Genomic DNA, 15,297 nt, shown 5'->3' on the forward strand with positions numbered 1-15,297 from the left:
CTCAGTGAATTCAAATTCTTGTTGCATGTGTAAATAATTTCCAGAAAAAAAAAATTCCACTGTCGAAGTACTTCATAAAACAAAACACAGTTCTTTGGTTTGTGTTAATTTCAGTGAAGATGAGATGCCATAAAAATGCAGATTTTTGCAGTCACTTTACAGTTACTCACTACACGGGTCAGTTGACAATTTGTGACAATGAATAACAATAGTGCTTCAGCTTATGTCTCTTTCAGTTCTCTTGCTTTTGAAGTTCCTTGATAGAGCTCTGAGAAGGACTCCTCTCTACCCTTACAGGTCCTACCCTCAGTATATGAGACAGTAACCACAAAGACTGCAATTAAAGCCCTCAGATGTCAAGGGAATAGATTAAAGCTCAGAGTTCAGATGCAGACATTGTAGCGTCAGGTTTACAGGTGAGCATCTGTCTGAAACAGGACATTTTAGCTCCTGTCTCTTTAAGGCCCACCTGCCCCTCGGGTGACTTCGGCTGGCTCTGGAACTATTGCAGTCGAAGCGTTCAGAGCAGCTTTAAGCCTGGGCTTTTGACTTGCAGGGAGCATTTTTATTATGTTAACCTCAAGTTTTGAAACTTTGACCATGTTTACATATCCAACACCATTAACAGTATATAAATAACAGAAATTCACAAAAAGCATAATATCTCCCCTTTTAAAAGCAAACATATGAAAACAACTCCTTTAGTGTCACTAAATTAAATTTTAACCCAAAGGAAAGAAAAAACATTTTACCATTGTAGAAAAATTTTAACATTTGTAACCTTTGCCCTAAAGTTGATAGCTGTTGATAGCGAGGAACTAACAGAGTTAGCTTTTTAGAATAGTAACTGTTATGGTACACAAACTAGTGATTCTTAATGGACTTTCAAAAGCATCTTACAAAATGTATATAAGTATGTATACAATATGCATGTAAGTGTCCACTGTGATGCTGTATACAATATACATGCCTTTTTTGAAGATGGACTACAAGACTACTATAGTGTGTGCATGCTGTACACTGTCCAGGTAACGCATTGTGTCCTCGTTCATGAGTTCCATCTTTTTTGTTCTGTCAACATGACGTTATTACGAAAATCAACACTTGACATTTGTAGAACAATTCAGAATCACAGAATATAAGAATCGTAATTCTTACGTAAATCGATTTTTTCACCCACTCCTACTCAAAACTGTATTGCCTTATTAGCCAACAAAGGCTGAGTACAGAACTCCACTGAAAAGTTTAGGATGTAGGACAATTTAAATATGAAAAAAAAAAACATGAGCCCAGCATGTCTTTTTGGTGAAGACATCTGACTAGTCAAAGATGTGATTGTTATAATTTTGTTTTGAAATATAGGTGGTATGAAATACTGATTCAGGTGGTTGTCTTATAAAAAGTAAATAACCATAAAACATTTGCAAGAGAAAGTGTGAAATATGGGAAATTTAATTTCATACATTTGAGCACTTGTCCTGTTTCAGAGTTGTTTTCATTTTGCCTGTGCTGACTGGGAAATGCAACAAACAACAACACATAAATATTACACTAAACAGCTATTTATGTGAAAGTTTACAAGTCACATTATCTATGTTTACGGGAAAATCGCCCGACAGAAGAGATGAGATATAATCTGTATGAAATAAACTAATATAACCTTTCTACTGTATACTATGGGAACATGATAACATCTCAGGAAGCCAGTAGGAAGAAATAGGACTGCGTGCCTGGAGTTGCAATGACATAAACTGACCAGGCCCTCACAGTAAGAGCAGAGAGGAAGAAGCAGAAAAACATTTGAGACTGAGTAATGAGGTCAAAAGAATGGAGAAATATACTGTATGTGTGTGTGTGTATGTGTTGGGAGGTGGGCTCATGGTAGAGTACAGCCAGTACTTTAATGGCAAGACCAGTAGATATAATAGTAATATAACATAGATATTAGGCTTTATCGAGAAACTGTACATGAGCAGCCAAGTCTACATCTGATGCCTTGTTAGATGGCTTTAAAAAACTGTCTGTATGGTAGAAAGATCACTATTCAAGGACTGAAAGCAATGGCAGCAGCATCAACAGTGGTACTAGTGGCTCTATTAAACTTACATTCATTACCTCAGGCATTTAAAACCTCTGACTACCTCTTGAGTGACAAGAATTCTTCAAACTGTTCCTTCCAATTTGCAAGAAATGCTCACCTCAAAACGTTCATGAGTTAATTCGACTCATTCCACACATCCTATTTTTCATACTCTGAAAAGTTGAGAGGAACTTTTATTATGTTGTGAATGCAAGCAGGGACGGACACTAGTCTACAGCTGTGTCATCTTACACAAGGCAAGCTGTCTACTCATAAGCATTGACTCTCACAGAACAGCAGCTGTGTTGTAAGAGACAGCAGACAGTGAAGAAATAGAGCGTGATTTTAGTTTCCATGTCTTAGCTTCAAATTTGGGAGCACTCAAATTGTAATTCCACACAAGATCTTGTATGGAGCCTAAATATTGCTGCACTGACTACTATGGGTTGAAAGGTGCAAGTCTGTTCAACCTCTGACCACACCCATGATCACAGCTAGGTGTGGCCAGGTGTGGTTTGTTGCACTAGTGCCTCTAGCCAGCTGCAAGGTAGAATTACATTATATTATAACTCTGCATTAAAGCTGAATAGGATGAGAAAAGAACATGTAATCACCACTAGTTGGCAACGAAGGCCAGAATGTTTGCGTGAGTGCAATTGGCAAACATTGACTACATAATCTTGAGAATCTAAATGCAATGTAAACATCTGTTTCAGATTTGTGAGAATTTTTTTCTATCTAAGCAGAACATAGGTAAACAAGATTAAGGGCCAGATTTACTTAGAAGATGGAAATGCGTAAACGTTCGCTGTGGTTGTTATTTAGTTTACAGCCGCAATCTGCATGTATTCATCATCTGCTTCACTAAAACAGCAGCTCATTACGTAGTCAGCTCCCGGACTTTGCCTAGTACTGCCCTCCAAGGCACATTCTGCAAATGAAGGAGAGCTCATACTGTAAACTCAGTTTATTGGGGACAAAGAATATCTGTATCAAAATTTATGGCAATCCATCAAATAGTTGTCAAGATATTTCACTCTGAACCACAAATGTCAACTCCATGGCGGCTATATGACACGATAGGAAAAGTCAGGGTATCACCAAAGTCATTACAATTTATCCTCTGTATAAAAGAAAAAATACACTCCACGGTGTCCTAAAACATAAAATTGATTAACTAAGTGGAAATGTTATGTGATATAAATAATGATATACCATGTAGAGAGATAATCATCTCTATAAGGAATTCAGATTTATGTTGTGACCTCCAATATCATCCTCTAAAACTCTTAATATTGAGATACATATTGGTTATACAGAAGAGAAACTAAATTTGGTCAGTGGTAGAAGCAGATTATCGTGTGTTTCTTTTGTAAAGCATTTTTAAAAAGTCCATATTTGATCCAAAGTTAAGTGTGTTTATGTGTATTCATGCACGTAGGTGTTAATGAAAAGAGCACTTGAGTGAGCTTGCACACCCAGACAAACTGTTTTTTGGTACACAGGATGGGTGTCATAATTAACAGCACAGGAAGAGTGCCTTTCTTTTTAATGAGCGAGGAAATAAGAAATCAACAACATTTTCCTGAGGCAACGTACAATCCTATCTGACCACCACCATTGATTCACTGTAACAGGTCACAATTAGACTTGATATATATTCCCTGTCTCTTCTGCAGGGTTTCCCCTTGCATACTAAACCAAATATGTTTGTGTGAGTGTGTTCTTCTATAAATCAATACAGTTGCCTGACTTGCCTTGACTATGTACATGTCAACTAAATACACCTGATTAAGTATCTGACATCTTGTCAACCTAATTTGAGCAACTGCGTTGCAACTTTAATTTTGGTCTATATAGCCTTTCAAATTCCATAGGATATAATGGTCTACTAGACACTGCATAATTGCCCAATCAACAAAAATTTTGGATGCTGCCATTAGTCATAGTACAGTTGCCTGTGCAGTTTAAATTAAACTTTCTTGTGTTTACATTTAATTTCTGTTACCTGTTGTGCATCTTTAAAAGGTGGAAGTTGCTGCCTGTTACATATTATAACTCATTTGCTGTTAAACTATGTGTGTTTAACTGAACAGTAGTGGTTAAATATACCATCACCAACCACATCATTCCCCATGAGAATCATCTAGCTTACTGAGCCTAGTTTGCTTTTTATCAAAATTGCTTCAGATTTGAATGATTAAAAAATCCAACCTGGCAAAATGTACAGACAGTGGCTGTAATACTCGTTACACTACTCAACACCAAATAACTATTTTAGCAAGGAATGTTTTTGTATAAATGTCTAAAACGAGATAAAATCAGTCATTTGCCATTTACTTCTCTTTCTTCTATTCATACTTCCCATTCCTCTCATCATGCAATCATTACAAAGACTTACTCTTATCTTGTTTTGTACAATGTCTGTTAAGCAACAAGTTATTTTTTTTCCATGTTAGAAAAACAACGACACATGACATTTCATTAGTTTTTCTGCTACCTGGCAACTGTGATCAAAAACAGGGCCATGGCTAATGCACACAATTATTGGAAGCATCAAGCTTTCAGCATAGGTGACATGCACCTCCAGACTAATTAGGGTGCTTCTTTGAGTGGATGTTGAGCTGTCTGATACTCATCTATCAGGCTGAGGTGTAAGCAGCTATGCAAAATGCCAATGAGTACAAACGCACACCACACTGTGACTAGTATGATTTGAGGTGTAGTCAAGCTCAGATATTATGACATTTGGTCATAACAGGGCCAAGATAAAAGACTGTATAAGTAAATGAGGGAGTATATGACTAACATTACATGACTTCTCAAGGATCGTTCTTGTTCAGAGCAAATAACTTTGGTATAGAACATTAAGTTGACCTTAGCTGCTAAACAGGATTCATTTCACAGTTCCGAAGTCTGAAAGAAAATTACAAGGCTTACTCATTCTTACATGCTGATAAGTGCTGAATATCTGGCACTGCTAAGAATAGTGATATGTAATTCAGTTCAATTTTATTTATTTAGTGCCAAACCAAATTACAACAGAAGTTATCTTAGGGCATTTTTCACATACGGCAGGTCAAGACTGTACTCTTTATTTTACGGATAACCAACATTCCCCCATGAGCAAGGACTAAAAATAAATTCACAGACAGAAACTAACTAGAAAAAGAAATTAACAGATGATGGTCCTACGTATGTGTCAATATGATGCATATGTTGAATGTGAGGACTTAACTATAAGGCAAAAACACTATACTATAAAGCCAAAAACAACTTAAGAAAGTTTGATAAAAATGGACAAAAAACAGGCAGGGTGATCAAAGACAAATATAAAGAAGTATTGCTCTCACTCTGGACTACAATCTTTCTCACTCTCGCTCTTTCCCTCTTATAAATTTAAGATGTCCGAAACAATTTTACCATAATGGACTTGAAAAGCAATTCACAAAGAAAATGGACTGATCCGTGCTGCTCTTTGCAGCCTCAATAATTAAGGGTTATTTTAGCCAGGTCAATAAAAGGAACTGATCCTGCCCATGGGCTATTACAACAGCTACATCCTGGAAGATTTGGGAGGGTCAATATGTGAAGACAAGTAAACAACCTCACAAAATAGCTTGTCTCAGAAAAGACACTCTGGATGGAAGTCATGTGCTTTACTGTGAATGTTTAAATGCACACAATTTATGAAGTCAATTTCAGGTTGCTTTTCTTTACCCCCTCTAGCATGCAAAATAGTCTCTCACTGCTCCTGTGCTTAATGATAGACTGGAAATTAGACTAAACACATAACCTTAACAGATTAGAGTGACACCTTCTCACTGTTTTGTCCCTAACTGAAAAGTTCCCTATATTTTTATTGTTTAGGACAGGACATTTACAAGATATTTGTATCAAAGGTTTACAGGTAGTAAGTAAAGACTTGACAGTTGGGGTGTGCGATATGACGATATTAGATCGGGGACGATTAAAATGTCTCCACGATCTGCCTTAACAGAGAGATTGTTAGTATCGTGCTAAAGTGCACATGATATCAGTTCTCCCTGACAGAGTGCAGTCTGCTGCAGTCTGGAGATTAACGGTTAACAGCACCGACATGGCGAACACCTCGTACCACATCTCCAATCTTCTGCAGACAATGACCTCCAGTAACAAGGATTTCAGGTGAAAACAAGCTCACAGCAGAGCAAACTATCTGCACAGTTCACATCAGGAGCCCAAACTGTGTGTTTTTAACGGTAAATGCTGAGCATCATCACGTCGCCGGCTCACCAATTAGCTCACAGATTTGACGCTTTGTAGCGTGTTCGTGATATCTACAGTAGTTTCAATGTCATGGAGGCTCACTTGCTGCACATCATGTTAAACTGACAACTGATCGTTTAGCGGTTAGCTCGCCTGCTAACTGGCAAAACTAACTTCTGTCATGCTGCAAGCCAGCATAATGTCAGCTCAGGTATACTGTGTCGGTGCCTTTTTTAAACGGTGCACATCCTGCTAGTTATCCGAAACGACACACTAACGCTTCTACACAACATCAACTGTGCTGTGAAATTAGTTTGGTTGTACTGTTAGCTTGGTTTCCCACTGCAATATCCATTTTAAACAAGGCCAAATAGACTTTCACTACTTTTTAATGCAGCTCTGTATGTTTTTATGTTGTTTGTGACCCCCTAACCTAAAACATTTCTATCATGTGATAGAAAACAAAGTTTTTTGAATCTTGAATCTTGAGTACTGTTCAATAACTTGCAAAACAGCCTTAAAAACCAAGATGAAAAAGAATCATGATAAGATCAAGATAAGGATCGTGATCCTGCCTGAAAAAAATTGCATATTTTTGCCATATCGCTCTCCCCTACTTGAGAGAAGAGCACAAAAATCAACTTGTATTATTCAATATGGTCTATCTAATTCTGTTCACTCTGACCTGCTTTCTCAAAAGTAAAAAACACCCGTTTATCGCAATTTGCTCACTGAGGAGATGTGTTAAAATGGTACTGACCTTTTGCCAAAAACCAAATTCCACTCTGAGTTCTTAAACAGAAGAGCCATACCAATGTGAATATAATGTTTGTCAAATACATATCTGATTTGCTCCTCCAAAGGCAGTATTAAAATTCTGGTTGAATGTGTACTTCTGGCCTTTTCCAGACACTTTGAATCATACTAAAAACAATCACTGCATTTTTATTTACACTTGATTAAATTGAGGTATTCCAAAAATATAATAGTGATGGTCCCAAAACAGACTGTTCCTTGTCCCCATCCAGACTCAGCAGTTTGTGTATTGGATGGCAGGGATTCTCATAAAAAACAACAGCAAGGGTCACAAACATCACAAAAGAATAAGGAAGTTTCAAGGGAAATAAATGAATATTTAATAAGGAAAACTGAGTGAATATTGTTTCATACTGTGTCCTTTTTAATGTTTAATGCTGATCCAGATGCTGCTGTTTATAAGTGAGACGAAACATGATGCTACATGGTTGTGTTAATATGAAGATAAGGCTGCATGCACGTATACATACACGTACACTCACTGTAGGAGCAGCTGGCTCCTACAGCTGAACTTATCAGTCATGCTGCTCCAACAAACCTCCACTGGGACAGGAAGAAACAGGGAGGAAAACAACTGAGAGAAAGGACTCAAACCATGTGAAAGGTTTGATTCAGTAAAACATTTCATGTCTTCACCAAATCTAAAATGCATTACCCATGAGCGGTAACAAACTCAGCGGCTGGCGTACTGCAGAGAAGCAGTCCTGTTACGTGCCTTTTCATATGATGAGAAGTGTGAGTCATGATTACTGTAAAATAAAATGCTGTGCCTACGTGAGTGCGTGCGCGCGTGAGTGTGTGAGTGCGTGCATGCATGCGAACGTGTCCAGGTTCTGGGTCATTACCCTAACAGAAAAGTGCAATTGTCTGCTAGTGGACATCCTTCCTTTGCCCTCTCCAGAGAACACCTGCTCAACTGTCTGTCTACCTGTTTGCCATTTAGATCTCCCTCCATTATTCAACACCTTGTCGGTAGGGAACAAGGGTGCACTGGTGTGTAGGGGGGGTCTTGTGTGCCTTGTGAGGAGCAGCATAGAGTTGTGACAGGTAGATAACACCTGGATGAATAATTCAAATTGGCGTAAGCTAGCTGAGTCAGTGACAAGACAAGAAAGAAAACACAAGACACGTGAATAAATCATCAGAGAAGGGACTAATAGAGTAAGCACAGGAGAGGACAAGACTGATAACATCTCTTGCTACCTCATGCTGTAGCTTTAATCATTCCAACAACCTTGTACATGAATATTCCACACCTTTCCAGCCATACTAATGTGTGAAGATATTACTGTATGGTGTCTTATCATGCAGCATTACCAGCGGGAATAGTCAGGATAGCCCACCAAAATCCCAATCAGCCTGACATCACTGGGGACTCTGATTCAGCAAGGACAGCCCTGCTGCAAACTGTTAAAGCAGTATTTTACTAAAAAACAATATATAGACTCATACAAAAGTAATCCCTTTCAATCATCACTTATGACCCACTAGTAGTGTGCGTCAGTGTATTTATTTGCAGAGACCCCGCCCTCTGTAATTTACTATTATCTTATTAATAATAATAATAATAATAATAATAATAATAATAATAATAATAATAATAATAATAATAATAATAATAATAATGATAATAACTTCATTTGTATAGCACCTTTCATATAAAAAAATGCAGCTCAAAGTGCTGTACAACAAAAGAAATCACATGCACCAAGTGCTTCACATCAAAAAAAGACATAAAATATATAGTTTGTCCTTCTTCACCAGCTTGGGTTCACTGTTTTCTTGGGGACAGACTCTGACATAGAGGCTAATCTGGGTGCTGCGGTATCATCACATGGCTTTTGTGCCCCTTGGCTCCACTCAATTTTCCCTCTTTTCAAGAGGACGTCCGCTTTCTTCCCCGGTAGTTCAAACGACACTTAGCGGTACTTTGACATGCAAGCCAAAAACTGCAGACTGACTGGCTGTTGTCACGTTTATTTCTGCTGTGTGATAGGCCGTTAGATCTATCCATAGAGTTAAAAATGTCTGAAGTTTATCATCGTAAATCAACATAACTTTTATTGTGATTCCATATCGAGATCATTTTATTGCCCAGCCCTAATTTAGTATTTAAAAGACCTCTACCTATGCTGGAAACAAGGAAGGAAATTGGACTGACTTGGACTCTAACAAATAAGGGATCCCCTCTGTTATGCATATCCATTCACTGAAAGTGATAAAAAGCAGTTTGTTTGCTAACAGTAGTCTTGATACAAGGGTTGATACAAGCACATAAACATACTTGCTTGTATCTTTGTCATGAAATTCCTTCTCAATGAAGACATACAGCCAATTACACACAGGAACACAAGCAGGCACCCATACATGCACAACACAAAAACAGAGACAGATTCATATCTTTCTGTTGTTTTTTTTTTTTACTACTACAGCTCAACTGAGGAACCCTGCAATTTTCCTCCCTACCACCACAAAATAATTGAGCCAAATGGCCACATTTATAAGTGAGAAAGCTTGGACAGAAAGGGGGGACAAGGGAGAGAAAGTGAAGTGGAGAGGAAATGAGTTGGTGCTGAGTAAAACATATAGTAGGACAGAATAATCTATGTAGAAATACAAATCTTCAGAAATACCCTGAAAGAAGGTCTTTGTGGCAGTAATGTTAATTGAAACAACTGCTTGGTTGTGTGAAAACATCTGCCTGATAATGACGACAAAGTCTTCTTAGCACTCAAGTAGACGGACATTAAATATAATAAATACATATATAAACATAAAAATGTCTTACCTGCTCTTTGTGACCCAAAAGTGAGAGCAACTCTGCTGAGCAATTCAGGTTTTGCATATTGGTCCTCATCAGCCCGTACCCAGAAACAGCTCTCTGACATTTCCTGGGGACGAATCTGAAAAAACACATCCTCAGTTCAGCACATTTAGTTGGATACACTGGCGTGCACATAGCTCTTCTAACCATGCACTGTATTTTGCGGATTAGAGAGACTACAGGGGGAAATGTCAATAACAAAATACATCATTTTAATCGGTTTATTAGTCACAAAGATACAAAAGACTTTTCAAAATGAACTGCATAATAGTCTTGTCAGTTCCCAAGATAAATATGTGTTTCCAGTCTTTACCAGGCAATTACTGTGAATATTGAGAATTATATAATTGGCGACAAGTTGCAAAGTATGGTCATTTTACCGTGGAGCAGTGTTCATCAACAAAAACTATGACAAAAAATATCCACTAGCAGCTGTTTTGAATGGTTTGTCCTACAGTGCAGTGGAGAAAGAGATCTAAATATAGTGTAACTTGTTCTGTTTATTCAGCCGAGAAAAAGTTTTGAATTAAGAATCAACTCAGAACTGAAACATGACGACAGAATCAGTCATTTCAAAGATTCCAAATCCTAGTGGATAACACACCAGGGTTTTTGTTGACTACAACTGGTCTAAAACTAACAAAAATCAAATGACTAGAAATTGAAAAAAGTAAATCTGCTGTGGAGCAGTTTGTACATTTTTCTTTTTTCATTTGTTTGTTTATCTTTTCAAACCAAGCTAAAAAAGAATGTACATTGAGTCCAAGGCTTGCAACTTGCAACCTTTTATGATACTTTATGACATCAACAAATCTGAAATTGTTCTGTAACATGAACATGAGGTCATATTATTTTAAATTTACATATTTGGTGTGCAACGGCCTTAACACTGCATCCTCTTTTGGGCCAGCTAAACCTGGGTAACTAACAGCCCATCGTTACACACGATGAAGGACCACAATCTAAGGCCTATTTTATCAAAGTGAACACCCAATTAATGGTGGTGACACAAAATGTAGAAAAAAAGTTCAAGTGGTGAGAAACAAAAACAAAACAGTATAATAACAACATGATTCTAATGGGATGCACATGGCTCTGTGTCTGCTGGGCTTTAGTTATACAAAAGTGACGAGCTGATAATATGTCGAGGCTCTGCTGCTGCTAGTTCGTTTGGAGTCTTTCTGTCAGTCAAAAATAGTTTTATCACTAAGCTCTAATCATTAATTAGTTTGAAACCTTATTTAAGAAGTTTCAGAACAGCTTGGTTCCAAACATAACCATATGTGGGGGGTCTCATACAGCTGTGCCATAAGACAGGGCCTCCTTGTGTCCTCCTAAAGGGTTCTTGTAATTACAAGCATATGGTTTAGTTTGTTGGACACCTGTACCAATGTACAGATGAGATTAAATTATTAATCAGACCACAAATTAATATCACTTGTGGTGTGAACTAATGTTTCTCTGCAGAGAACAACATCTGTAAAGGCACCACCAAGTCTGTTCTGACAATGGCATCTGATCATCTGTTATTTTCAGGTATTACTGGCTCGGCAAAGAGTGGGAGGTTGTTGTTCAATTCTTAGAAAAACATCTGTACTGTCCAGGTGCTGCCAATGAACATCAGGAACAAAGTTAAGAGTGGAGAAAAGGGTTACCATAAATACTTGGCCTGAATTTTCAGTTTCTTGTCCCAAACTTTATGCTAACCATAATCCCACACAGTGGGAAAACGTCTCTGATAAAGGATGGATCATTTAATATAGAAAACTGCAATTTCACCATTAATCAGTTTAGATACACCCAAACAATGCAATGCAATGGGGAATGATCCATGTCTGGATGTAGGGATGGGCGATAAAACAATCTCGATACTGAATCGCAGTAAAATTTATGTCGATAACGATGAACTAAAACTATACTAAAATAGTTACAGTTCTCTTTGACTCAGATAAGTCTAAAATGCCCAGACTTTTAGTCAACTCAAACTTGACAAAAAAGACAAAACAGGATGAGGTTGACTAAATATGATAAGAACTAAAAAGGACATTTGACACAAGACTAAGACTAAATAAAAATAGCTGACAGTGGTGTATTGGACTGCATCATATTGAGAAGTGTTTCCTGTATTCTGTTACCCTCACATACTTAAATGGGTATAGATAAATATTAGAAACACCTTGCACTGTCTTACCTTGGACCAGTTGAGGCGCTTCATGGAGTTCTCAGGCTTGAAATCCTTCTTAGGCCTGAGGCCATAAGGCAGCGCACGGTGAGTGGGAGAGCCTAGACCACCACCAAACCCTAACGGGGGTGGAGGAGGGGCACCAAATGGAGGAGGCACTCCAGGTGGAGGAGGTGGGGCAGGACAACCAGGTAAAGGAGGTGGAGGAGGTGGAGGAGGAGGAGGCGGCACCCCAGATGCAGGGGCAGGGGGTGGAGGCCCAGAGGGGAATGCAGAGGAAGGTGACGCCTGTCCAACATGGGCAGAAGACAGACTCACAGGTACAGCTCCAAACTAGATAAACAGGGAGAAGAAAAAAGGTAAGTGAGGACATAAACATTAAATACAAAAAATATAACTAAGTTTACTGAATAAAATATGGCAAGTTAATGGTCTTTTTTTTTTTTTTAAATATCCCTCAATGTTGACTCAGTGGCCAACAAAATACACTGTGGTAGTACCTGGCAAGTTCTAGGTGCGAATGTGTGTAACTGTGCAAATGTACTGAAAAAACTAGGTATTTAAGTAAAATCATTTTTAATTTAATTTTAAATCTAGTTGAACTTAGTTTTAATGTAAAATGATCATTTAACACAGCCAAGATCCAAGGACCAATAATCCAGTAAGTGGAGGCAAGTCAAAAAATTAAATCTGCCACAGGGAATGCTGGTACAATTTTACACCACCACCATCCAGTCCGTCCTGACCTCCTCCATACTGGTCTGGTTCCCCACAGCCAATCAGAAAGAGAGAGAGACAGACAGGCTGCAGTGCATCTCGTCCACTCAGCAGAGAAAATCATTGGCTGCAGCCTGCCTTCCCTCCATGAAATCCACACCTCCAGGGCCAAGAAACAGGCCAGGGGCATCCTGGCTGACCCATCACAACCCCGGTCACCACATATTACAGCCCCACCCCTCTGGGAGGAGATACCAGACAATTAAAAACTATACCACCAGACACAACTACACTTTTTTCCCCTGTGCCATAAAACTCATTACCTCCTAAGCTTAACTGGGAATCCACATAGGAAGCGAGACGTGAGCGGCGCGTAAGCATTCTGTCATGCAATCCACACTGACTCCGTCTTCTGTAAACAGCCGTCTGTCAGCAGCAGCTCCTGGGGAGCTGAGAGGACAGCGGCCGGCTAAACTGCCTTCACCAGGCTGACAGACAGCAGAAATTTACTGAACCAAAACCGATTTCATGTCGGCTCCACGGGAAGAAATCGACAGTGTTTGTATGTATTGATTCATTGATTTTATTTTCCCGCCCACTGTAGTGAGTGAAGGGAAACTGCCTGTAGTTAAACAGGCAAGCTCACAGACAGACTGGGAGCCTCGATCAATCAGTGTAGATACGGTTAATAAGTTCAACACACGTATACATTGGGATATTTGTGTAATTTTAACAGCTGTCTGTGCAGATTACGCTTCACTAAACGCAACAAAAATAGACTTGAAGCATAAAAAAACACAGGGGGTCTCCCTGAGATGCACATCACTCACACGTGTCTCAGATTCAGTGTGGATTGATGCAGTGGAAACTGCTTATAGTGATCATGTCTGCCCGGGTGAGATTGATCACTATAAGTGGATTATTGTAACCGATTTTTTTCTTTTTCATTATTTCTCATGCAGATTACTATCTAAGTGACATTTGTATATTACAGCTGGTGATCAGACTGATTAGAGATGTACAACCCTGCCATGAGGGAGGACAGAAACATTACAAGAAAGAGGGGAGGGACATTTCCCTTCATTTGATAACGTTAAAAGTAAAGTTAGGCTTTTCTGTCAGCTTCCCGACTCATTTTAAAAAAGACGAGAGAGCAAGAGCGAGAGAGAGAGCGAGAGCGAGAGAGCGAGAGAGAGAAAGAGAGAGAGAGAGAGAGAGAGAAACAGCGGTCGAGCAAGCTAGAGAGTGGATGAGGAGAGCAAGCAGTGATAGAGAGAAAGCCGGTAAATGAGAGGAATAAAACATTATTTTCTGATTGTTTCACAGTGGTTACAAATAATCACCCACACCCCACATCTCCACACAAACCTGCAGAGGTGCGCCACAATGCCTGATAATAGTGCCACAGCTGCTAAGTACACATCATACATGTATCATGGGAGTAAGGTTAAGAAAAAAATTACCATAATTACCATAGTTTTAAAATATTTTTCCATATTTTGTCATGTATGAAAAGACCCAAAATGAACATTATAAGTGGACTACTTGATTACCATAACTGAATTATTTAAACAGCATTGGTATAGGAATGATTCTGTCCCAAGCTTTTTGTTCCATATAAGCGGTTGATCACTGTAACCATGATCTCTATAAGGAGTTCCCACTGTAAATTTAATAAAATGGAAGTTTATCTGTTCCATGAGACATGCAAGTGACGGATGTCAAAAACGCTTCTAAAAAACGCTTTCTTTGTGGATTGGCCGTAACTCTCTCCTCGGCCTACAGACCTGCCCCCGCGCCTACCACTTTAACCCCCCCCCACCTTGTTCCATCCATTTGTTAGATGTTTTTTATTGAACCTACTCAGCACTAACAGTTTCTATGTTATTTGTTAGATTTTCTACTGAATACAAATGTCTTTGCGTGTTTTGAAAGCTGAACCAAGGCAAATTCCTTGTATTTCTATACTGATATATAATCCTAAACTTCTAAATAATCCTTGACTCCTTGAACATCCTTCTCAATGCAGTATCATCTTCTTCATACTCCTTCATCTATGCAGCATAGTAAACCACCTTTATAATTGTATACAAAAACAAAGTTTCAAGTTTCTTTACCTTAAATAGCCTTTTTATAGCTTATATTGATGGTCAGATAATATTTTGAAGGGGTTGCCTTTTTATTCTATTTTAAACAAATGTTGATTTTTTTTCCCCTCATTGGCAGACTTTTTTAGCGTGATTCTAGCAAACTTTAGTCGATTACAGAATATTTTGCTTGTTTCTAGTAAAGGATTTTTTTTTTTTTTTTACTGTGTGTGTGGAGCAGTGTTCAAGAAACCTGACCTTGGATAAATAAACAGTGAATTTGAGAAAAAAAAGGACATGGACTGAAAGTAGAGACAGAAAATGGAAGCAGACGAACTACATC

The 15,297-nt window shown here is 38.5% G+C and overlaps 1 protein-coding gene across 6 annotated transcripts in view; it reads right to left on the reverse strand.

Moving 5' to 3' along the window:
* Positions 1-15,297, reverse strand: part of LOC121909861 (protein diaphanous homolog 3-like) — a 191,241-nt gene that overhangs the window by 123,885 nt on the left and 52,059 nt on the right. For all 6 annotated transcript variants that reach the window (XM_042430931.1, XM_042430850.1, XM_042430777.1 and 3 more), the window contains 2 exons: positions 12,160-12,483; positions 9,933-10,047 (listed from right to left, as the gene is read on the reverse strand). In XM_042430931.1, coding sequence (XP_042286865.1) covers positions 9,933-10,047; positions 12,160-12,483 — 439 coding nt within the window. The remainder of the gene's footprint in view (positions 1-9,932; positions 10,048-12,159; positions 12,484-15,297) is intronic.

The sequence above is a fragment of the Thunnus maccoyii genome, chromosome 1 (genome assembly GCF_910596095.1).
Source record: "Thunnus maccoyii chromosome 1, fThuMac1.1, whole genome shotgun sequence".
Lineage (NCBI taxonomy): Eukaryota > Metazoa > Chordata > Actinopteri > Scombriformes > Scombridae > Thunnus > Thunnus maccoyii.